General features: G+C 41.5%; 1 protein-coding gene across 1 annotated transcript; it reads left to right on the top strand.

Moving 5' to 3' along the window:
- The first annotated feature begins 997 nt into the window (after positions 1-997).
- BDH2 (3-hydroxybutyrate dehydrogenase 2) lies at positions 998-24,056 on the top strand. Its single transcript, XM_059067479.2, has 10 exons — positions 998-1,079; positions 4,587-4,678; positions 5,501-5,579; positions 7,628-7,724; positions 9,405-9,513; positions 14,927-14,987; positions 16,198-16,311; positions 20,681-20,739; positions 21,332-21,424; positions 23,709-24,056. The coding sequence occupies exons 2-10, from the start codon at positions 4,607-4,609 to the stop codon at positions 23,760-23,762; spliced, it is 738 nt and encodes a 245-aa protein (XP_058923462.1). The 5' UTR covers positions 998-1,079; positions 4,587-4,606; the 3' UTR covers positions 23,763-24,056.
- The last annotated feature ends 472 nt before the right edge of the window (positions 24,057-24,528 follow it).

Here is a 24,528-nt window from a genome sequence, read left to right as displayed (position 1 = left end):
GGAACCAGGTCCCTTCTCTCACCCTGCTGTCTTTATGCGTCTGACCTCACACCAAGTCACAACATGGCTGCCACGTCCCTATGCATCATAGATGCATTCCAGGAGAAAAGAAGGGAAGGAGCAAAAGTCAAAAGCCTTTCAGAGAGGCATCGTCTTTTTATCCAAGAAGGAAGCCCTCAGAGATTGCAGCCTATGTTTCATTGGCCAGCTCTAGTAGCAAAGAAGGCTAGGAATTTGATAGTTGTTTTCCAGCCTTTACAAAGTAAAAGGCAGGGGAAGTCAGTTGGGTGGGTGTTGAGTGAGCCCTACTTAAATAGCACATGCACAAAATAGCCTAAACAGTCTCGGCTCAGTTACACACCTGATAACGTGATGAGTTACTAAGCCTCTAGAGAGGGCTCACGGGATCTAGTTCATTCTTTTTGATCTGATATTTCTGTTTTCTTCAGCCAAACCTGATTTTTTTGCTCTTACCCAACAATGCACTTTGAAGTTCCCCAGACTCAACCCCCTCAGTGTACTCAGGATGCCTACATTCTGCCACTAAGTATATATTAGTGTTAGAATAGACTGCGTGTGCCAAAATAACTGTACCTATACCTTAAAAAGCACAAGAGAATTTGTATTTCCCTCCCTCTGAACTATCTAGGTCAGGGTCCAGGAAGGAAGGCTCCAGTATCTTCAATGACCTGGGTTCCTTCTATTTTGTTGCTAACTTCCACATGCAATTCCTGGCTCATTCAATCTTTGAGTGCTCCCAGAGCAGCACATAGTAGGTGCTAATAAAAGAAAGGACTTAGGTTAAATTAATGAAGGAAATGATTTCAACATTCTAAGTAAGATGCTTTTCTACTTTTCACCTTCTACGTAATTGGAGTTAACAGTTCTACCTGAGCTCCACTAGATGGCAGCACATTACATATAAAGTATGTGAATGCGCGAATCATTTTCTAAAAACTGGGGGAACCTGAACTACAAATCCCAACATGCATTAGGCACCTGACCTGCTTTTGCACAAAAGTCTTAAGTTTGTTGCCCGCGCAGTTATCTGGAGGACGCCATCAACTTGCTGCTGTAAAGTAAGATTTCCCAATATATTTTATTTTTTTTAATATATGTATTTATTTATTTTTGGCTGCGTGGGGTCTTCGTTGCTGCCCGCGGGCTTTCTCTAGTTGCAACCAGCGGGGGCTGCTCTTCGTTGCGGTGCGCGGGCTTCTCATTGCGGTGGCCTCTCGTTGCGGAGCACGGACTCTAGGCGCGCGGGCTTTCAATAGCGGTGGCGCGTGGGCTCTAGAGCGCAGGGTCGGTAGCTGTGGCGCACGGGCTTAGTTGCTCTGCGGCATGTGAGATCTTCCTGAACCAGGGCTCGAACCCGTGTCCCCTGCATTGGCAGGCGGATTCTTAACCACTACGCCACCAGGGAAGCCCTCCCAGTGTATTTTAAATGAAACTTTGTCCAGGGAGAAGGAGAGGTTTTCTTTTCAGATGTTAGTTTTGCACATTACCTTTTTTCAGGATTAAACTTAGGAGTTAGTTCAGGATAAGGATGGGTTTTTAACAAGTTTGAAACTCCGGTAGGTTTTTCAGAATAGCCAAAGGAGAGGATTTTACAGTGTCAATGTGGACATTGTTTTCCTGGCTCATGAAGAAAGAGTTCCTGAAAATGCTCTGTGTCTCTGCTAATCAAAAATTAACACTTTGAGGGAATTCCCTGGTGGTCCAGTGGTTAGGACTTGGTGCTTTCACTGCTGGGACCCGGAGTTCAATCCCTGGCGGGGGAAATAAGAGCACATAAGGCCTACGGCGTGGCAAAAAAAAATTAACACTTTGATTCCAATATTTAGAGTAAGAAATCCATCATGTCTGGTTTTCACGTTGGATTTATTGAAAGTTGCTTCATTTCAGCATTTCAGCCCATGTTTGCACTCATTTTTGCAAACAACTCCGTTTTAATATAATAGTGCAGTTATATCTAGTAGTAAGGCTTTGGTTCGAAAATCTGGTCCCAGAAAATAGGGAGGACAGCTTGGGGGAGATTTTCATAGTGAGCAAAACGGCTGCCCTGTGCTTCAGCAGTTGTTTAGTAAGTGCTTCTCTGGGTGTCAAAGCCTCCTAGGGAAACATTTGTGCCTTCACAGTGCCATGAGCCAAAAGTCACTAATGGCAATAGTGTAAAATAGCAGCTTTTTAATACATCATGCTCAAGATTGGGGGAGGGTAAAGATGATTGGAGTTTCGACTCTTAACCATGTTTTAAGTAAAAACATATCACTCATGTAAGAAGAAAAAAAAAGCCGAAAATTCATTGCATCAGAGTAGGTCAGGCATTGTAAAAGCCCAGCTCTCCGTCAGTCAGAGACCATCAGTGAAGTCGTAAGCCAGTCCCTGGAGTCAGCTCTTGTAAAAACGCGCTGTTAGTCTGGCCCTCCGAGAAGCTGACTCCGAGAGTTAAACACGCACGGGATTTATTAGGGGAAATGCTGGTGCGAGAGAAAATGAGTAGGGAACTAGGTAAGGCTGGGAGAGCCAGCTGACCACGACGGAAGTCTGCCTGCAAGGGAGGGAGCGAGGGACGCTGGGCTGGGCGGTGTGGGCGCATCCTTCGCGGCGCGGGAGGAGCTCGATGTGTCCCAGAAATGGGCCTGCCTTAGCGTTCGTGCCGCTCTCAGGCACCGGCTGGGAAAGGGCAAGGGGAGGTGGCCTCTGCACAAACTCACCGATGGGTTTCAGAGCACAGCGCCGGCCTCGTGGTCAGTTACCGGGCACCTGTTCTGCAGAGCCGCAGGCCCCTGGCGCCGCGTGGGGATTTAGAACCACAAGGTCTTCTCCTGGACCCGCAATCAGGAGGCCTGGGTTTGAATTCATAGCCGTGAAACACTGGGCAAGCCACGTAATCTCTTTGAAGTCTGTGCACTGGTGACCAGGCCCTATGTCAACTCTTAAACACTTCCCTCATCCACCCCTGTTCTCCGTCTCTGCTGTTTTTCCACCGTCTCTGCACCACTGCCGCCACCTCCGAAGGAAACCCCCTGCTCTCGCCTGCTCACTGCCTCCCCAGGTCTGTTCACTGTGAGCTTTCTAGAATACACATCTAATCATGTCATGCTCTTAAAAACTTCATTGCCCATTGCCCACAGGAGTAACTAGCCCTTAGAAAGGACAGCTTGCACAAAGGGTGGAGGCTTGAAATCAGGTGAGTGCACATTGGGTACAGCAGAAACCCAAGTTTGGCTGAAGAGAACGGAGATAAGTTCAAAAAGCAATGACTGGATCATGTGAGCCTTCCAGGCAAGACTAGCTAGCTACCTGTAGTCTTTATCAGGCAGGTAATTGAGCAGACTGATTGTGGATGCTATTTTGTGCATGTGCTGTTTCAGTTAGTTCACTCAACGTCCACCCAACTCATGCCCTCACCCCCACCTTTTTACTTTGTAAAGCCTGGAAAACAAACTCAGATTCTTAGCCTCCACTGCTAGAGCTGGCCAATAAAACACAGGCTGGAATTTCTGAGGAAGGCTTACTTGTTGAATAGAAAGGTGAGGCCTCTGAAAGACTTTAGGCTTTTGCTCCTTTCCTTCTTTCTGCCTGGAATGCAGATACGATGTCTTGGGAGAAAGCAGCCATTTTGTGGTTGGTGTCTGGTCAGAGGTACACAGTAAGAACAGCAGGGTAAGAGAAGGGACTGGGTTCCTTGCAGACAGCCTCATTTAATCATCCTTTGACTCTTCACTACCCCCAACCTCATCACTAGCCATTCCTCTCACCCTGAGATCTACAATCCAAGCACTGACCAAATATGTTCTGCACATGATATTTCCCCAATGTCAGAATTTCTCAGTCCTCCCTTTTAAAAATTACTGATTGTGTCTGTTAAAGTGTTACTGCTGAATGCTTAAACTTTAAAACAGGATCAGCAGCATTGTGGGGTAGAATGTTCACATAGCAAAAGAGTCAGGAGACCTGAGTTTGGTTCTGGCTCCGCCATTGACCAGTTCTATGACCTTGAGCAGGTCAAATCAGTTCCCTCATCTGTACAATGGGGGTATTGGACATGATCTGATTTTCCAACACTTTTTTTTCAGTGACTCTCTGAGGCCAACTGTGAAATCTTCCCAAGGGACATGGAAAAAACACAGATGATTAATAGTGCAGACCCCAAGAAAAGTTTACAAGACAGGAAGCAAGAAGCAGCCCCAAGTATTAAGGACCCACCCAGTGCCTTAGCAGTGTGTGCAGGGAGGGCCAGCGGGGAGGGTGGGTGGTAGTGAGGGAATGCTGCTGTATCAGCATCAGAGGCTGACTTCTCCAGGTACTGAAAAAACCTGAAGATGGGTTAAAGTCCGATGTCTGTCTGTCACCAGTTATCACTTCAGTGGTTTTTGCTAAATGCTTTTCATATGCAAAGCTAGGTATTTAGAGTAATCATTCTTGGAGAATGATGGGAATATTCTCAAGTGGTAGGAGTTTTTGTACAGAGGTGCTGTTGTCAGGTTCTTAAAGGAGTGCATTGAACCGTTCCTTCTAGACATTACTGCACAAGGCCATGTGCTACAGTGTAAGCCATTAAATACACATGTCTTTAGATTAAACCACAGGTTCCATCATGGGTCGACTTGATGGGAAGGTCATCGTCCTGACAGCAGCTGCTCAAGGGATTGGCCGGGCAGCTACCTTAGTAAGTTATTATCTTTTGTTGTTTGCTTACTAACTTTTGAGGTATTGAATTATGTGGATGGGTTCCATGGGTATTTAATTCTGCTCGTTTTTATTTTTTTCTTTAGTGCTTCTGTTGTCTTAAGTTACAAAAAGAAAAGTGGCTACTCCTAACTCCAGGCAGATAAAGGAATGAATACCTCACATGTTTATTATGTGACATCACTGATAACCTTTGACCTGAGAAACTTCTCTCTCTGCCTCAGTTCCTCTGCACCATAATAAATTTACTGCAGGGACCCTACAGAAGTGCATGGCTTTCTGAAATTATGTCAGTCCAGATATAGGACTCCAGAGTTATAAGACTATCAAGTTACCTTTGCCTTCTAATTTATATCAACTTCTGACACATGAAACCCCCCACCAGAGCTAATAATGCACTGTTATTAGGAGGAAAAGTGTTGATATAACCCATTTTTCTCTTACTATTTGGAGTTTACTCACCTGCTCAGAAATAGAATGCATGCTATCAAATCAAAAAATAATAGTATTTTGAGAGGTGTTTAATAACAGAATCCTAGTTTTTTTTAAAAAAACGTTTTATTTGGTATTAAAGGGACAAAGTCAGCTGACAAGCACTATGTATGTCACGTTGTTCTAATTAATGATAAAAATAGTAACAATGGAAAGGATGAGGTGAGACTAGATAGTTTGAAATTCCACCCATTTTATAGGGAAAACAACAGTGAAAATAAGAGAAAAGAGAAAGGCTAAATGACTTTCAGTTCATGAGAGCAGTTTAGCCATGTAAACAAAGGATGTATTTGTGCATTGTGTCTACCAGGCTTTTGCAAGAGAAGGTGCCAAAGTCATAGCCACAGATATCAATGAGTCCAAACTTCAGGAACTGGAAAAGTACCCAGGTAAGCAACTCCGCAGCTTGAATCTGGGATTCAGTCTACAAGGGATTATAAAGCATTATTACTTACATGTTGAAAGAAAATTCCTTAGCTGTTCAGCTCCACTGGCCTTCTTTTTAGAAACTGATTCTGTGATATCAAATTTGTATTCTGTGAGCCTAGAGCCAAAAATCTGTACACTTAAATGTAAACAAAGTATTTAAGCTGTATACTTAAAATTTTTAATTTATCCAACATGTCGAAGGATTCAGTAGCTAATTACAAAATCATACGTGAACATTTAACAGTCGTTATGTTAACTTTTGATGAGAACTGTGCCCCCTCGTGTGAGGGCTGCGCTGTCCAAGAGAAACATGACGTGAGCCATATGCATAATTTTAAATTATCTAGTCAAATTTACATTTAAACTTGACATTTAAAATGTTCAAAGAAGGGGCTTCCCTGGTGGCGCAGTGGTTGAGAGTCTACCTGCCGATGCAGGGGACACAGGTTCGACCCCTGGTCCGGGAAGATCCCACATGCCGCGGAGCAACTGGGCCCGTGAGCCACAATTACTGAGCCTGCACATCTGGAGCCTGTGCTCCGCAACAAGAGAGGCCGCGATAGTGAGTGGCCCCCACTTGCCGCAACTGGAGAAAGCCCTCTTCATAAACGAAGACCCAACACAGCCATAAATAAATAAATAAAATGTTAAAAGAAAAAACAGGCGAAAATTAAGTTTAAGAATATTGGTTTCGGGCTTCCCTGGTGGCGCAGTGGTTGGGAGTCCGCCTGCCGATGCAGGAGACACGGGTTCGTGCCCTGGTCCGGGAGGATCCCACATGCCGCGGAGCGACTAAGCCCGTGAGCCATGGCCGCTGGGCCTGTGCGTCCGGAGCCTGTGCTCCGCAACGGGAGAGGCCACAACAGTGAGAGGCCCGCATACCGAAAAAAAAAAAAAAAAAAGAATATTGGTTTCAATATCATGACCAGAAACCCTAAGACATTACCCAGATTATTTAGGTGTATATTACCCCTTACAGCACCACACTGAACCTAACTCCAACACCAGAGGGCTTCAGTTTGAGTTACTCTGCAAGAAAGCAGAACAGAGAACTTACCTGGAAGTCGACTATTCCAACAAAATAGAACAGGTTCCATGATCGAACACGAATCAGTTCACTGACCTAGTTAACTGCATTAGACTTACACTGAATCATAATTCCTATAAGTCAAAGTCAAACTGTTGGAATAGAAAAGCACAGAAGAAAAGAAGTCCTTCTGAAACTCAATTTCAGTCTTGTCTTTCTTTGTTTATAACCTTTTCTTTCTATACCCGAAAGAGAATAATAAACTATATATGTATATATTTTTTAAAGCATAAAAATAATGACTGCTGCTTTCATTAGAGACTGTTCAGGGGTTTTCTGTAGGTAGTGCAGTATGTATCTCTCAGACCCCATGCCGGATCTCTCATGTCTGGCTTTCAAGTATTTCATCCCCTCTTCTGGCCTCTCATTTCTTCTACTTATAATTTTGTCCAGAAGTAAGTGATGGTACCCTTGGCCAACAGAGTCATTTCTAAAAAATAATTGAATTAACATAAAGGTAAAGTACGCAAGCAGAAACAATCCCTTATCCACCGCCCCTGCCCTTCCCCTTCACACAGACAGAATTCAGCACTACTGTAGCGCTGACTCGACCTCTGGGGGAAAGAATGGGCTAAAATGAGCCAACTCTCAGCTATTGCTGCTGGCTTACTGAGAAGCATCTGCTGTAGATCATTCATACTTCACTGTGAAGCCTTTACTCAGAAAAGACCTGTATCGTTCGTTTCAGAGAATAGAGAGAGAGAGGGAGAAAGAGACATGTTACTGGGTAGGCAAAGTGGGGAGGACTTCAAGATCTTTACTGAGAGTATTCAGACTGTGAAGACCCTATAAATGATCAGCAATCCTGCAAAGCCCAACTGGACAGATGTTGCCGTCTTCACACTTCGAAACAGCTAACTCTCCAAGGCTAACCATTCTTTACGAGTATAGGCAAATAGTGTCCTTTGTTTTATTTTTCAGGTATTCAGACTCGGGTCCTTGATGTCACAAAGAAGAAACAGATTGATCAGTTCGCCAACGACGTCGAGAGACTTGATGTTCTCTTTAATGTTGCTGGGTAATTCATAACTTTTAAATTTCACTCTCCTGACAGAAAGCTTTCTGCAACTGTCACTAAAAGAATTTTGATAATATGGCAAAATTATTCACTGTGAACCGTAATATATTCCTTGGGGAATATGGCTAGATTTTGGACAGAATTTTTATCACAAGTAAGACAGCCATAGACATTGACATGGGCTTGGGGCCGTCACGCAAGGCAACCAGTACCAACGCTGTTGCTCTCCTCGGGGCTGGTAACAGGCTCATGCCAATGGACTTGTTGCTGATGCTCTACCAGGACTTATAAAATAAGAAGAAAAACTGTTTTCCAGTAGAGTGCCTTTAAAAGGAAGTATATATACACCAGAAGCCAAGTACTCAGTTTATTGAAATGAAGATGTTGCCAATGTTTTGGCATATTCTAGTAAGTCTTTTATACCTCCCAAGCTCGGTGTTTCTTACTGGGAGAATCAATCCCAGCAAAAGAAGGTTCATGCTGTACCTTTATACACGGCACAAAGAGAATGGCTTAATTAAACTTATTAGGGTGGTACCAAGCTTGCTGAACCATGCATGAATTACAAAAAGCTGGACCTGGAGCAGCTACATGTAGATACAGCGAGTGCTGGTACCCACTGTCCCTTCTCAGGCATGACAGTAGATGTGAGGAGCCAGGAACTCAGTAGATACCTCTGATATCCCACTTTTCTTGTGTAGTGTTACATTTGTACTGCTGCATTGGTAGAAAAATTCTAGAGCCTTCTAAAATATTTCTGTGGTTCTTCCCAATCATGATTCAGAGTAAAAAAGCAAAATCTCAGTTTATCCATAGTTTTATCATATGTTCCAATGTTTGGAAATTAAAGTAATGATTGTGATGATCTAGTTTGTAAATGACCTGCTCATTCCTCCTATGAGAATATACCCAGAGCCATGAAAAAAAAAACAACTAGCAAAGTTAGTTTCTGAGCATCTGTTAAATTTTCAGCAATGTAAGGGATACAGAAATAGAGGATGTGGTTCTTGCTGTCATTCAGCTGAACTAGAAATACAGTGGTGCATAAGGATCACAACCGACGATATTTTATAATTAATTACATAATTTTGGTATAGGGGACAGTGAAATCAGTTAGGACTCCAGTGTTTAGAAAGCTTCCTTGAGGAAGTGTGACTTCAAAAAGAATGAAGGTTATTTTAAAGGTTTTGTCTTGTTCTACGTTGTTTACTCAGTATGTTAGAACTGTACAGTAGGGGTATTACTTTGCTGCCCTGAGATGTTGAGACACTTGTTTTCCTTGCAGTTTTGATTTCCCTCAAGCATGTTAAATCTGTGCCACCTGAGGGCACTCTTGCTCTTGTAATAGGAGTTAAGACAAGCGCCCTGTTCTCATTTGTTTTTTTTTTAACGGCAGTGATGTTTCCTGCGCGCGGTAGGTGTAGTGTTTCTTATGTTTGGTGGCTTCTAACTCCTGCCTTCTTTTAAAAGAAGGATTTTGTCTTCAAATAAATTTTTTTAGCTTATGTTGTTGGGATACTTCCTGGCCTAATGTACTGATACTATGTTTGAACTGTTAATCTTGCTAAGGGAAAGGACAATGGTCTCAGCCAATAAATGACAATAAAAAGGATAAGGAAATTGAATAGCAGTTTTTTTTTAATGATCACCTTTTTCCCCATTGTTTAATCACACTTCCAGTTTCGTCCATCATGGAACCATCCTGGACTGCGAGGAGAAAGACTGGGACTTCTCAGTGAATCTCAACATCCGCAGCATGTACCTGATGATCAAGGCATTTCTTCCTAAAGTAAGGTGACCACTACCGCTAGGATAAGTACCACGGGATAAGTAGGTCTCCGTACTGGACATCCAGAGAGGGTCCCCACTCTGAAGGGTGATAGTAGCTAACATAACAACTAACCTGTATTGAACATTTATATCAAAGCATTTGCTAGAAATTAACTCACTTAACTTTCCACTTCATTCATTCAAGGAATATTAAGCACCGTGTGCCAGGCTGCTTTCCAGGTGCGGAAGGCACATCAGAGAACTAAACAAAGTCCTTTCTATAAGGGAGGGACGAGATACGATCATGTGTAATCAAACTCTAACGTGTGTGGTGGTTATAAGTACAGTGAACTTAAAAGAAGCTAGGTTAGGGAATTCCCTGGCAGTCCAGTGGTTAGGACTTAGCGCTTTCACTGCAGTGGCCCAGGTTCAATCCCTGGTTGGGAAACTAAGATCTCACAAGCCACGCAGCATGGCCAAAAAAAAAAAAAAGAAGCTAGGCTATCAGTGAGGTCTAGTGGGAGGGCCTCATTAATAAAGTAAAATTTTCATAGAGGTCCTGATGAAGTGAGCAAGCTGACCGTTCAGGTATCTGGGAAGAGGGTTCCAGGGATTGGAACAGCAAGGGGGCATGTGGGACCAAAGCAGTCTGATGAGGTAGGTACAATCACAGCCACTGTGCAGAAGGATGAAACTGGGAGGTTAGATAACTCGCCCAGGGTCATATAACTAGCAAGTGGTTAGAGCCAGGACTTGAACCCTTGAAGTTGGGCCCCTTCTTGAATGTCAGCATCTAGGCCCCCCCATCTCAAGGTGGATGTACCCCATTGCTTTTCTGTACCCCGAGTATTCTCCTTGCACTCCCGCTTTTAGCTGAGCCACAGAGGTACCAGAGAGGTGAGAGACAGCGTGTGCTGAGGAGACAGTATTCCTCCTGGGTCTGCTAACCTCAAATTTGCCAGCCTTCACACAACTCCTGACTGTTTTTCATTTTATTTTACAAACAAGCATTAAGTGCCTTTTGATGGAAAGCACCACACTAGGTTCTCTGGGGAAGGGGGGGGTATAAATATGAAAAACATTGACTTCAAATGAGCTTATAAGCCAGTAGTAGCAGACAACACAGGCTCAGACAATGAACGAGGTTGACTTTGTACAGAACCAGCTCAGTTCAAGGTTGTAAGTTGAACCCTAGTGAAATGCAGAAGAGCCATGCTTCTCTTCCATTCCAGCTGGATTAGATGACTGACATACTGAATGCTGCCCAACCCAGGGCAGGAGAAGAGTTTTCTGATGGCAAGGCAGGGCAGATACTTTGCTCTGGACATTCAGCCTAATGTCAAGAAGGATACAGATGAATACTAAAAGGAAAATTAGAGAAATTGACTTAGTAACTAAAAAAAACTAAATTTTTTTTAATCTACTTGTTTAGCCCCTAGAAGGAATCTTCGGGTTGGCTCGTGGAATGTTGAACTAGAAAATTTTTTTTAAATATAAATTGCCTTTTTTTTGCTTATTTGGAGTTCATGAGAATCTGTTATTTGGAACTTAAATGTATTTTTTGAAGACTAATCCTTAGCATAGGATATGAGGAAAAGCAGAGGCTGTGGTAAAAGAGGAAAGCTCAGGTCAAATGAATAAGACTTACACATATATGAGACTCATTTGTAGTACTGAATGCTTAACAAATATCAGAGAAGGACATAGGTGTGAGACACAGTGGAGCTGAAATTTAAACTTGTTAAGTGTTCACTTTTTAAATATCAAACATTAACTTGCAAATTAGTGAGTTTGTCTATGATTTAAAGCATCTTAACAATTATCCATATGAGCCAATGAAACCCATCTTTAAGAAATCCTAAGAGTTATTAATGACCGGGATGGGGAGGCAGAATGAGTTGGTGCCATTTGTCAAAGTGACCCTAACCGACCTCACCTGGGACTTTGGAATCTGGCATTGGAAGACCTTAGAAACAGCCTGAGCTCTCCCCTAAGTTCGCCACAGGACCTGGGAGATGGCACCTGTGCTCTCTCGGTGTCTATTTCTTCTATTTAAAATGAGGGTGATAGATTACACAGTCCTTTCCAGCCCTAATTATGTTCATTAACCATGACGCACATATACCAGATAGAACTTTCCAGGGGAAGCCAGGATTTAGAGTCTAGGCAGGTTTGAAAGGTCAGATGGTCAAAACATAGGAACACTTGTAGGAAATTTTTGTTCATGGATAAGCATACAGAAAACCATTCCAAGACTGGAAGAGCAGTCAGAAGGCAGAGAACAAATTGAAAATACTGTGAAAAGAGGTCAGTGTAGAATCCAAGGTTCACCAGAAGAGAGGATCCATTACAACAAGGGTTCGGGGAGGTCTTGGATGTTTGGGTGTTCTCCTCCTTTGCCGTATCTTAGAATAGTCTCCCGCACATAGAGCTGCTTAGCAAACATTTGCTGGATGAAGAAATGAATCTAGGTTGTCAGTCCAGGTGGAGGTCAGGCATGGAATCACCGAAGACCCAAGAAGCCAAGGTCTGCCAAGTTTAGGAGCTGGGCTCTCGTCCGTGGGGGCAGGAGAACCGCGTCACAGTGGGACCACCTAGATGCAGCTAGAGGGAACCTTCAGAGCTCTTTTTTTTTTTTTTTTAAATTTTATTTTTTGTGGTATGCAGGCCTCTCACTGCTGTGGCCTCTCCCATTGCGGAGCACAGGCTCCGGACGCGCAGGCTCAGCGGCCACGGCTCACGGGCCCAGCCGCTCTGCGGCATGTGGGATCCTCCCGGACCCGGGCACAAACCCGTGTCCCCTGCATCGGCAGGCGGACTCTCAACCACTGCACCACCAGGGAAGCCCCTTCGGAGCTCTTTGTAGCATCCGCCTGAGCTTCTGGGAGATCAATCCTAGACAGCATTACTACATCCAGGCAGTTCTCTTTATTGTTGTACCTGCCAGAGAGGGCTGTTGCATGCAGAGCCAAGAAGAGCATTCACACCAGGACAGCAGGTGCTGACCTGGTGTTGAGAAGGCAGCACAGAAGGACGCAAGGACTGTGGGCTCTAGAATCAGCGGCTAGACCTGGGCTGAATGGACAGTCCAAGTGTTAGGGGCCAGCACTAGCATCTCCCAGGTGACTGTTTTCTAAAATTCTGCCTGAGGATTTTGTTGCATTTTAGAAGATCGGCGACTGAACTTATTTAATAGCCCATCCTTATATATTAAATTGGGCTACATGTATTCCATATGTATTTAAAATGAATTGTACATATTATCAATTATACCTCAGTGAAACTGGGAAAAGAAATTAATTTCAATGGGTTATGTTATTTGCTAAACTGGATAAGAAAGAATAATGTTAAGGCTTAGTTTTCAACACTGTTATATTTTACTAATTTTCCTGGTCTTTTTTTATAAGGACCCCATTTCATTATGATCCTCTTTATTATATAGACAAACAACTTGGGTTCAATATTTTCTTTCCCTGCCATCTTCTGGATTTCACTGGGTCACCTCAGCCTCTCCTTTTATCCTTTTAATCCATTCAACGTAATACCTTAAGGTTGTTTTAGACTTTCTGCTCTTAGGTAGGATTAGTAGCTAAGTATCAAAACAGAAAGTAAGAATACATTAAGGAAAAATAGAATCCTGGCAAACTCACCCCTGGATCATCCAGTTATTTACCTTCTCCATTCCTACACCTCCTTGAAAGCTGCTGGATAAACTCACCCCAGCAGAAGTGACTTTTTTTTTGACCCTTTACACTGCTTGCTGAGACTCCTCCCTCTTAGAAGCTCTTTCTTTACCTGATTTTCATGACAGAGCATATCCTGGTTCTCCTTCCTCTGTTCTCCATCTCCCCCAGCACTTATTTTAACTCTTCACCACCTCCTCCTTGTTCTGTAGGGTCCTCCCTGCAGCCTCTGATTTCAGTAAATTAGTGCCCACGAGGCAGGAATTCTCTCCAACTCTTGCTTCTTCCCCCAAAACATTGATGGGTGGATACCCATGCCCTTGCATATACCTATATCATCTTGAAAACATACATACATCTTTTAATTAAATATAAGTTCATCTGAAAACATTTTTTAATTCATAGCAGCTTTTTTCGGTGATATATTTGTTTAGGTCTGGGGCAGAGCTCAGCAAGCTGCACTTTAACCTAGCACCTCAAGAGATTTTGATTCACTGAAATGTATTGACTGGCTGCTGTGTACCCTGTCTAGGAGGACAGAACAGCCACAGACCCTCCTCTTAAGACTTCCACACTTTCCTTGTGGGATTCTGAAGGACGTATTCTTAGGAAACACTGCCCTAGATGGGGAGCAGTCCTCACTGCATGTAACCATGTACCATGTCATGTACCTCAGCTGTCTCCACCTCTGTTACCCACAGACATTTCTGCTCTCTACTTTCATTACTCCTTTCCTAAATCCCTGCATCAGCTTCCAGTGCTCTCCTCTACAAGATGCCAGAGTAATCTTTGTAATCTTCAAATCAGAACGTGCCACTCTCCCTCTGCATTAAACCCCTCATTGTCTCCACCTCATTGCCTTCAGGGTAAAGCCAAAATTCCTAAATTTAGCCCCCCCTGGCCTCTGCAGCTTTATTCCTCCCACATTCCGTCTTCCAGCCAGACCCATCCCTTCTTCCCACTTCCGTGGGAAGAAAATACCCTTCTCTTTTATTTTTCTGATTAACGCTCCAGCTTTCAAAAAATCAGCCCTCCTCTGAATGCCCTGCAGCCTGGTCCCTTCTTTCCACGTCCGCCCCCTCCCCAGTGACAGTCTTTCCTCTTGCTGGATGCAGGTTATATCAGCCACTTCAATCAGACTGACAGCTCTATAGGCAGGCAGGGACTGAGTCATTTCTCTTTGAATCTCCTCGACCTACCACTTACTGTACCTGACCACAGTAGGTAGTCAACTATATGTTGAATATGTGATGAATGGAGAAAGAGTTTTCCATCAGGAACATACAGTAACATTAACGTTCTTTAGCCTTTCATTTAGCTCTGAGTTCCTTCTTGGTCTTGCTGATACTTTTGTGCCACCGGAAGGCAGTAAACCTCTGGGAAATGTTCCTGCCAATGTGTACACAAGCCATCAATTCCCAGCCATGACTGAGTGAGACCATTAAGACTGCTTAACAGGGAATTCCCTGGTGGTCCAGTGGTTGGGACTCCGTGATTTTACTGCCAAGGGCCCGGGTTCGATCCCTGGTCAAGGAACTAAGATCTCACAAGCTGCGTAGCATGGCCAAAAATATAAAAAATAAAATAAAATCCGTTAAAGAAAAAAAAAAAAAGACCGCTTAACATGCTTAATGTTAATAGCTAATAAGATGGTCCTGCAAACCATAAGTAAATGCACATCTTTTAAAGAGGTAGTATTTTTAGCCTGCAGAATAGCATCTTTTTTTGGTCTTTGTTTTGTTTTGCCAGATGCTTGCTCAGAAATCTGGCAACATTATCAACATGTCCTCTGTGGCATCGAGCATCAAAGGTAGGTGTGTCTTCCTCTGGGCATCATGGCACACGTACTCACACACCTTCAAGAGCTAAGGGTTTGGGGAACAAGCATAGCAGAGATCATAGAACCCACATATAACTTCATAACTGCTTTTTTAAAAATTGCTCTAAAGTCTCTTAAGTACCAGTCCTTTTGCCTTAGATGTGAACCAGTCATAAAGTTAAATATAAGTTGGTTTGCTTTGCTCTACCTTTTATTCCTTCTAATGGATATGGAAATGAAGATCAAACTGGGAGAAGGAAACATTTATACATTTAATTAATCAAAAAAGATGTATTAAACACCCACTAGATGTCCCTGACCCCAAAGAATTCACAGTCTAAAAGTGGGAGAGAGAGTCAGGCAAATGCACGTCTTCCACAACGTGATAGGATTAGAACAGAGCTTTGTACAAAGTGCTGTTACAATAGCAGGGACATAACTCTGCCTGTGGATCAGGGGAGTGCTTCACAAAGACATTTGATCCAGCCCTAAATGAGAAGTCAAGTTGAAGGGCCAGATTGCAGTGCAAAAATGGAGATGATGGACAGTGTCACAGTCTGGCACACATGGATTTCGAGTCGAAAATGACGTAGTTACTGCTGAGATAACATTCCTTCTCTTAGCAAGGATGTACACAGTAAGCCTGCACAGGAGAGGAATGCAAAGAAATGCCTAAGCCTCTGGGTTTGTTTGAGTTGTGTTTTGTTTTGTTTTGCTTTGCTTTACCCTAAATTTCTTTGTTCTACCAACTGATGATGAAAAACTAAAGCCACTGCTGTCACTTAGGTGCGGCATCTCAACACCAGAGTCTCAACTGAATTGTGCCAGTAGTGATATTATTTTCCCAGATTCAGAAACTAGCTCTATGCAAGGAGAAAATCTGATATCGATTTTTAGAAAGGGTGCAGGGACTTCCCTGGTGGTCCAATGGTTAAGACTTCGCCTTCCAGTGCAGGGGGTGTGGGTTCAATCCCTGGTGGGGGAGCTCAGATCCCACATGCCTCGAGGCCAAACAGCCAAAACACAAAACAGAAGCATTATTGTAACAAATTCAATAAAGACTTTTAAAAATGGTCCACATCAAAAAAAAAAATCTTAAAAATGGTGGAGTGTGAGGAGCGTGACAATGGTCTCCTGCTTCCTAAAGTTGACTGTGTTTTTTTTTTATTCCTTCAATGGTTGAACTTCCCTTCCTTCTCAGGAGTTGTGAACAGGTGTGTGTACAGCACAACCAAGGCGGCTGTGATTGGTCTCACAAAGTCTGTTGCTGCGGATTTCATCCAGCAGGGTATCCGGTGCAACTGTGTGTGTCCAGGTGAGTTGGGCACTTTGGAACTATGAACTTGTCCTTTCTGACCTCCCGGCTGCCACTGTGAAAAGTATCTATGGAAGCTTGTTTACCACATGTTGTATTGTCATTGGGAAAAGCTCCAAAGTAAAGAGTCCAGGCTTATTAAGATAACAGTCCAATCAATGGTAAGTTGGGAACGAGATCCTAAGTCATTAGGAATAACCCACAGATGTGTTAAAAGACAAAATTCAGCCCCCCTGGGCCCACTAGGTGGGGAGGGTGCGGGGGGGTGTTAAAAAAAAAAGAAAAAAAAAAAAGAAAAAATTCAGCCAAGTAATTTGAAGATCCTATTGGCTTTAATCAACGATTCATGAATCAAGTGGCATCCCATCTAGCAACCAGAAGGATGCACCAGGGAGTCATATACAAAAATGGAAGGTTTTCATAGAAAGAAGGGTGGGGCAAGGAGGTCATTGGCAAAAGAAAAGAAAAGGTTATTCTGGGCTGGGACTTCTTTTTTAAGGGGGAGGGGATGGCACAGGTTTTATACTACAGGTTGCCTCTTCTTCCTCTAGGGGGATAGAGAGGGCCCCCGGGGGCCCAATTACCTCATTGGTGCTAACCAGAAAATTCCAGACTGGTTGATTAAGATTACATTTCTGGTAAAGGTTGAAACTGCAATTAGGTTAGGCATTAAATGTAGGTTTTGTATCATGGGCTTTAGCACAAGTGATGCCATTTTGATTTAACAGATGCAAAAGGTTTCAATGCTACTTGTGTGGATGGGGACAATTCCAAACCCTGTGGTTGAGAGACATAACTGACCAGGGCTTGGTGTTTTGGAAGCAAGCGCAGGATGGCCTCGTCAGGGGAAAGTTGAAACGTAGACCATGCTCACAGGACAACAGGAAGAAAGAGGAGCCTCCCAGACACAGAGAGCCACTGAGTCATGTCCGTCACCTGGGGTGGCCCATAAACAAAAAGGAGGGATTAATACCTTCCTTTATGCTGTAAAGAGCCGGTCAGCAAACTATGGCCTGCAGGCCAGATCCGCCTACCACCTGTTTTGTAAACACAGTTTTATTGGAGTACATCCACACCCAGTTTGCTTTTATATTGGTTAAGTTTGCTTTCATGCTGCAGTCAGAGTTGAGTAGTTATAACAGACCAAATGGTTCTCAAAGCTAAAAATATTTCCTGTCTGGCTTTTGACCAAAAAATATGCTGGCCCCTCATATAAAGGAAAGGAGAAAAGCAGAACTTATTATGAGTAGAAAGGACATTTATGTTTACACTATACTGTAGTCTATCAAGTGTGCAATAGCATTGTGTCTAAAAAAACAATGTACATACCTTAATTCAAAAACATTTTATTGCTAAAATACGCTAACCATCATCTGAGCCTTCAGTGAGTCATAATCCTTTTGCAGTAGTACCATCAAAGATCACTGATCACAGATCCCCATAACAAATATAATAATAATGAAAAAGTTTGAAATATTGCAAGAATTACCAAATGTGACACAGAGACATGAAGTGAGCAAATAAATGCTGTTGGAAAAATGGTGCCTATAGACTTGCTCAAAGAAGCATTGCACAACCCTGAAATTTGTAAAAAAATGTAGTATCTGTGAAGCTCAGCAAGGCAAAGTAGAGTAAAATGAGGTCTGCCTAAGAAGAATTATCAACTTCCTCTCTGAAAAGAAATTCAATACTGCATGTCCAGAATCAAGGTTTCTCTTAGTAGTTCACAACTGGTATTGTGGGTTTGGGGAGGAGAAGCAATTCACAGTTACCTGTGGGACCTTTCAAAACCTGAGGGGGTGGGCTTCCCTGGTGGCACAGTGGTTGAGAGTCTGCCTGCCAATGCGGGGGACACGGGTTCGAGCCCTGGTCTGGGAAGATCCCACATGCCGTGGAGCAGCTAGGCCCATGAGCCACAACTACTGAACCTGCGCATCTGGAGCCTGTGCTCCGCAATAAGAGAGGCCGCGACAGTGAGAGGCCCACGCACCGCGACGAAGAGTGGCCCCCACTTGCCACAACTAGAGAAAGCCCTTGCACAGAAAAGAAGACCCAGCACAGCCAAAAATTAATTAATTAATTAATTAATTAATTAATTTAAAAAAAAAAAAAAAAAAAACCTGAGGGGCATGCCAGCATTTGGAGAAGGAGTTGATGGGGAACACTGTGTAGTTTGGAAAATGCCACTGGAAATTCTGATGTAATTCATCATGGTCTCCCCTCAGGTTGAAAACCACTGACTTATTAAAGGGGGAAACTACTAAATAACCTTCAAGGGACAGAACTTCCATGATTGAGGTGTTCTGTTTGATTTTTCTTAGACTAGAACGGTAAACATAGGTTAACACCAAGAAAGAGGAGGTTACAGGAGAGAGAGTTTCACTGGGTTTTAACATACACATTGGTGATACTTGAGTCTAGCTATTCGTGGTGCCATTTTCCCAGTGGAATAAATGGCAAAATGATTTGGAAAACGTGGTTGTTTTGAAGCTGGACTTTTCAGAAGATTGGAAAATATATTCTCCCACTGTCTGGAACGAGGAACTAGCTGTGACTCACTGAGCCAGTCACAAAGGAAATGTGACAAGGAATGAGTGTGTCTGGGTTGGTGCTGATGATACAGTCACAACACTTCAACACCAGACTGGTGTGGACAGTGGCACGGTGTGTCAGTCTGTGGCAAGGACACAGCAGAGTCAGGTGACGGTGGAATTAAGTGCGAGGCATAGGCTTGCTACAGAGTTTTCATGTAATAGTCATTAACACCGGCCATATGTAAGATTCGGTGAGCATTTGCCTCAGCGGGAGGAAGCTGTTATTTAAGGAGTTTGAGGAGGGCGTTAAGTGAATGCTTCAGGTGCCTTGAACACACTGTTGGTAGAACTGTGGACTTAAGGAGGCTATTTATTGATGAGGCAGGTGAGGAAAATATCACCAGAAATTGGATACAAAGAGATTTTTGCTTTGCAGTTTAAGAAATTTCATCAACACTATTGCCTGCGGTAACTGTGGAGGGTAGAAAATGTTCCTGATGAACCAAGTGATGTAGCCAAGGCGACTCCCACCCAGCCTATTGAAAGTGCCGCCTGCTTACAGTGAAATGTGAGAGCACAGAGACAAGCTAAGGACAGGGCTGTTAAACAAAAAGGAGCCAGGATTTGCAGATTTCGAAGATTCCCAGTCTCTCCAGAGAAATGGCAAATGATAATAAAATTAAGAAATGGTTTCCGCGGCGGGGAGGATAATAAATTGGGAGATTGGGACTGACATATACACACTACTATATATAAAATAGATAACTAATAAGGACCTACTGTATAGCACAGGGAACTCTACTCAATACTGTGTAATGGCGTATATGGGAAAAGAATCTAAAAAAGAGTGGACATATGTATATGTATAACGACTTACTTTGCTGTACACCTGAAACTAACACAACACTGTAAATCAACTTTACCCCAATAAAAATTTTTTTTTTAAAAAGAAAGAAATGATTTCCAAGCAAACATCAAATCTATGGCACACCCAGGATCATGGCCTAGGGATGGAGCTGAGCGTATGACTGTGAAATCACTTGCTATGACCCTAGAAAGATCATGTGATCTCCGGGAGTATGGTCAGCAGAAGAAAGCCCTCTGCAGAGAATTTGCAGATCACAGAAGTTAACAGAAATGTATGGGAACTTGCTCTGTAAGGAATGTGAACTAAGTGGGATTTAAAAATTTTTAGTGTCATTATTATTTTTCTTGTTTCTAAGTAAAATAAAGTTATATTTTTTCAATGAGAAATATGAAACAGTGGTTAAAACAGGAATTTAAAACCCATGAAAATAGGCAAGATAATGAGGAAAATTAAGAGGCACCTAAGTTATCGAGGACTGTGATGGGCGTGGAGTTGTCCCTGAGAATCCCCCCAGAGTGAACCTGACAGCAGAGAATGTTTTTGAGATCGTTAGGTAGTCTGGGTCCTTATACTGATATAGTGCTTGTATGATTTTATCTATGATACATCTCAGGGTCATTGCAAGGATTAACTGAGATAATACCTATAACAGTGCTTAAAATCCATAAAGTATCATATCAATGTGATGTGACTAAAGTATGTCCTGGGAATGTTGGGTGTCATTTTTTGCCTAATATACTTCACAAAGAAGTATAGTCTGTGTTTTTAAAAATCATAGAAATTTATTAAAGAATTTTTAAGTCTATTAAATAAAAAGCAGGCAGGTAGAGGTGCAATTGTCACTCCAAGTCATGGAGAAGGCTTTCACTGATCGTTGTATCATATGGAAAGGAAGTTTAAAATTTAATCATCAATTTCTTTTTCAGTGTAAGTAAGTAACCAAGCTGAATGTCCTCCTTTGATTTAGGAACGGTTGATACCCCATCTCTGCAGGAAAGAATACAAGCCAGACGAAAGCCTGAAGAGGTATATCTGCTATTTTAGATGTGTTTAAATCCTCTGGTTGAAAAAAAAAAAAAATGCCCCTTCCTTACCTAGACTAGACAGATCCATAGAGACAGAAAGTAGAAGGGTGGGTTGCCAGGGGCTGGGGGAGAGGGAGTGAGGAGTAATTGTTTAATGGGTACAGAGTTTCAGTTTTTCAAGATGAAAAGAATTGTGGAGATTTGTTGCACAATAATATGAATGGACTTAACACTACTGAACTGTACACTTCAAATTGGTTAAGATGGTAAATTTTGTATTATGTGCATTTTACCATGTTTTCAAAAAATATGAAAATGCCCTCTTCTTTAATATTATCTTCCTGATCTGTCACAGCCTCTGTAGGTTTTAGTATAAAACAAATAGTTTGAGTAGATTGGGAGTCACCATAATCCTGTTTGGTCCACAATTAATGATATTAATGATATTCTCCTGTATCTTATATTATGTATAATTAATCAAGGCAACAAGCCAGTGGTACCTTTGTAGATTCCTCTTGCCTTTGACCTGAAGGTGTTGCAGGTGAGTTACTTCAGCTCACATCACTGATGTCCGGTATGGTTTCTGGTTACAGGCACTGTGCGATTTCCTAAAGAGACAAAAAACAGGAAGATTTGCAACTGCAGAAGAAATAGCCCTGCTCTGCGTGTACTTGGCCTCTGATGAAGTAAGCACTGTTCTTCCCAGGGGGTTCATTATCCTCAATCACATTTGGCCACAATTTGCTCATCAAAATAGTATTATTTAAGGAGTGATGGCATGTAGGTGCTAAGATGCTGCTTTTATAAGATAGGAATAAGTTCTGATTTAATTTGCTCATAGAAAGGCCACTTTGATCTGAGCCACCAACTCTTCCTCATTCAACTTTACATGTCACTGAATCTGATAGCAAATGAAGTGGTGGAGGATTGAAAAAAATTAAATTGCTCAATTTTATAATTACTTTCAAAAATTACAATTTGGGAAACCATTTGTAAATTTGATTTGTAAATGAAACCAGTGACCCTCCAAAATTATGAGAGCTTCAGGTGAAATGGGGAAAGGGTTAACCAGATTTGCGTCCAGGAGACACAGAATTAGCATCTGGTGTTTTCAGTTTTACTGGTGACTTGTTTAGAACAATACCAGTACCTCTTTTTTTTCCCTATGAATTTTTACCTATTTATCATCACGTATGGAAATTCCTAATTCTGTCTCTTTCCACTTTGCACCTATTTAGTAATCAGTTTTTTCCTTAATGGCTACTGTATATTTTTTAATGGCAAACAGCTGTGAAAGCAGAAACTCTTTCAAAAGAAATATTTCTTATAAGGCATAAAGCACAAGGATATCCCCTCTGTTTTATGCCTGTGAATAGTACATGACCAGGGAACTAACTCTAAGAGAGAAGGAAAGGGGAGTAGGCAGGAGTGAGGAGGTGTGTTACTGATCAGTTAGCCCCTCTTCAATGTAACTTGGTGCACACCAGGTGGTGGTGAATGTGACAGATACAGAGGTTGAAATGTTTCAGTGACAGAGCAGTTACTACTTCTCAGAACTATTGACAGAGCAGTTACTACTTCTCAGAACTATTAACAACAGTTGTTCATAGCAGAGGAAATGACTAGGCAGATTATGAATGACTGAGTACATTAACCTTTCTGATTTCTTTGAATCTGTATCTTCACAAGAGCTCATTTGATTTGTGGGTACTGTTGATAAGCTAAATTACCCTGGTTTAGCCAGAGCTTAGGTTACCAAATATTTGGGAATGTTCTGGCTTGAAATGTGCAACAAAAGGACCTTTGTCCTTTTAGAAAGATCCAGAAGAGTCCATACGTAAAACAGAAAGCTTGCCTTTTAAAAAAAACTTGGAGAAATTGGGCTTGTTTCTTGGTAGAGTGTCTAATAACCCCCTAGTTTATCTACTTTATATGATCAGTCTTCATATATTGAATTTTATTTTTTTTTAATTTTTATTGGAGTATAGTTGATTTACAATGTTGTGTTAGTTTCAGGTGTACAGCAAAGTGAATCAGTTATACGTATACATATATCCACTCTTTTTTAGATTCTTTTCCCATATAGGCCATTACAGAGTATTGAGTAGAGTTCCCTGTGCTATGCAATATATATAGAACTTTGAAACACTCTGTACTCCTGTTATGATGTCTTTCCTTCCAGCCTCTTCCATTGTCTCAGGCTTTAGGCGAATTTAAAACTAGGAACACAAATTTGAGTCTATTATCCATGTTTAAGTTAAAACATTTTTAAACCTCTACCACAAGAATCACTTCAGCTTTAATTCTTTGGAAAGTGGAAAATTCTATAGGGAAAAAAATCAGTAATTTTTAAATTCCTTTAGTTTTATACAGATTTGGATGTCTGAAACTAGTATAGAATTTTTTTTTTGGTTAATAGATTACAATAATTATTACTCATATAAATTTTAAAAAGACATTTAGTGTGCTTCAGTTCCTGGAATTACCCATGTATATTGATTAACTAAATATACATCTTTTAAAAAAAATTCTGTTTGGTAATTGACATTACTACTTTGTTACTGACACACTTGATTATGTTCAAAGGTTTATTAGTGGCATAAAACTCAGCTAGTTAGAATACTTCTGAGTTTCAAAACGAAAATGTACTGTTTTAGCCTATACTATATCCTAATTCGGGTAATGGCTCTATATCACAAAATTTCTTAATTTTCTGATTCTGAGTCTATACACTCTTAGAATGATGTGACATGTGCTCAGACACCAGCCAGGGGCCAGTCAGATCCAGATCACAAGAACACTCAGCAGTTTTAAATCATCTGAAATTTAATTCAGATTTTCCTAAATTCTATTTGTTAAAAGTGTGGTTTCCTGGTACTATGAGGATAAACTGTTTAGCTGTCTCAGTCAGGAAAATTGAAGAAACACAACCTGGTTAATTGTTCTATCTCCTTGTGTTTATCACTGCAGTCTGCCTATGTAACAGGTAATCCTATTATCATTGATGGAGGCTGGAGCTTGTGATTTCAGGATCTCTTTGCTGGGAAGGCAGGCCGTTCCTGTCTACAGTGAACCTGCTTATGAAGAAAACTCACCCATCCACTCTTTCCTATTAATGGCATATTAATGAAAACAAGACCTTTTTGATGATGTCATTGTTCACAAGAGTCTGATTCTTTAAATATATTTATCTCTTTCTAATCTCTTCTGAAATCATTGTAGATAGGTGAGATAATGAACTCACTGCAAAAAGAACATTTTAAGAATAAACCTCAGTTTCTAAGTATATAAAATTAAAATGTGAATATGAAGAAAAAAGGAAGTGTTTTTTTTAAGAAAAAAGCTATTCATTTCTATTTTACTTCTGTTTTGCAGTATTCAAATATTTTTGTACGATTCTGCATTGGTCTGTATGTGGGTACTAATTTAAAAATTTTACACAGTTATAAATGAACACCAAAGGTATAAAGGAGTTTGGCTTCAGTAACTAACACTTAAAGGAGTTTAGGTTCAGGACTATATATTGTTGATCTGTTATGGAAAAGAAAAATAATCATCAGATGTTTATACTTAATGGATGTCATCACTTATAAGTAAATACTTTTTTTTAGTCTAACTAGAAAGTCTTTATTAAAATAAGCAGTATTTGACATGGACATAAGAAACATACAGTTAACTACCTTACAGTATTGTCAGTTTGAAGAATATGTTTTAGATTAAGTATAGACTTCCTCACAAACTCTGAGATAACAGACAAGAGAACATGAAACTTAGAAATAGTCTCTGGATG

Source organism: Kogia breviceps, chromosome 6 (assembly GCF_026419965.1).
Source record: "Kogia breviceps isolate mKogBre1 chromosome 6, mKogBre1 haplotype 1, whole genome shotgun sequence".
NCBI classification, from domain to species: Eukaryota; Metazoa; Chordata; class Mammalia; order Artiodactyla; family Physeteridae; genus Kogia; species Kogia breviceps.
Note: the sequence above shows the minus strand (reverse complement) of the source record. Positions and strands in the feature narration are given on the sequence as shown.

Bases quoted from the DNA above. Each gene is read 5' to 3' on its own strand.
- BDH2 (XM_059067479.2), top strand. From the start codon at position 4,607: ATGGGTCGACTTGATGGGAAGGTCATCGTCCTGACAGCAGCTGCTCAA. The intron at 9,514-14,926 runs GTAAGGTGACCA...TTGTTTTGCCAG, and splicing joins TCAAGGCATTTCTTCCTAAA to ATGCTTGCTCAGAAATCTGG. The intron at 14,988-16,197 runs GTAGGTGTGTCT...CTTCCTTCTCAG, and splicing joins TGTGGCATCGAGCATCAAAG to GAGTTGTGAACAGGTGTGTG.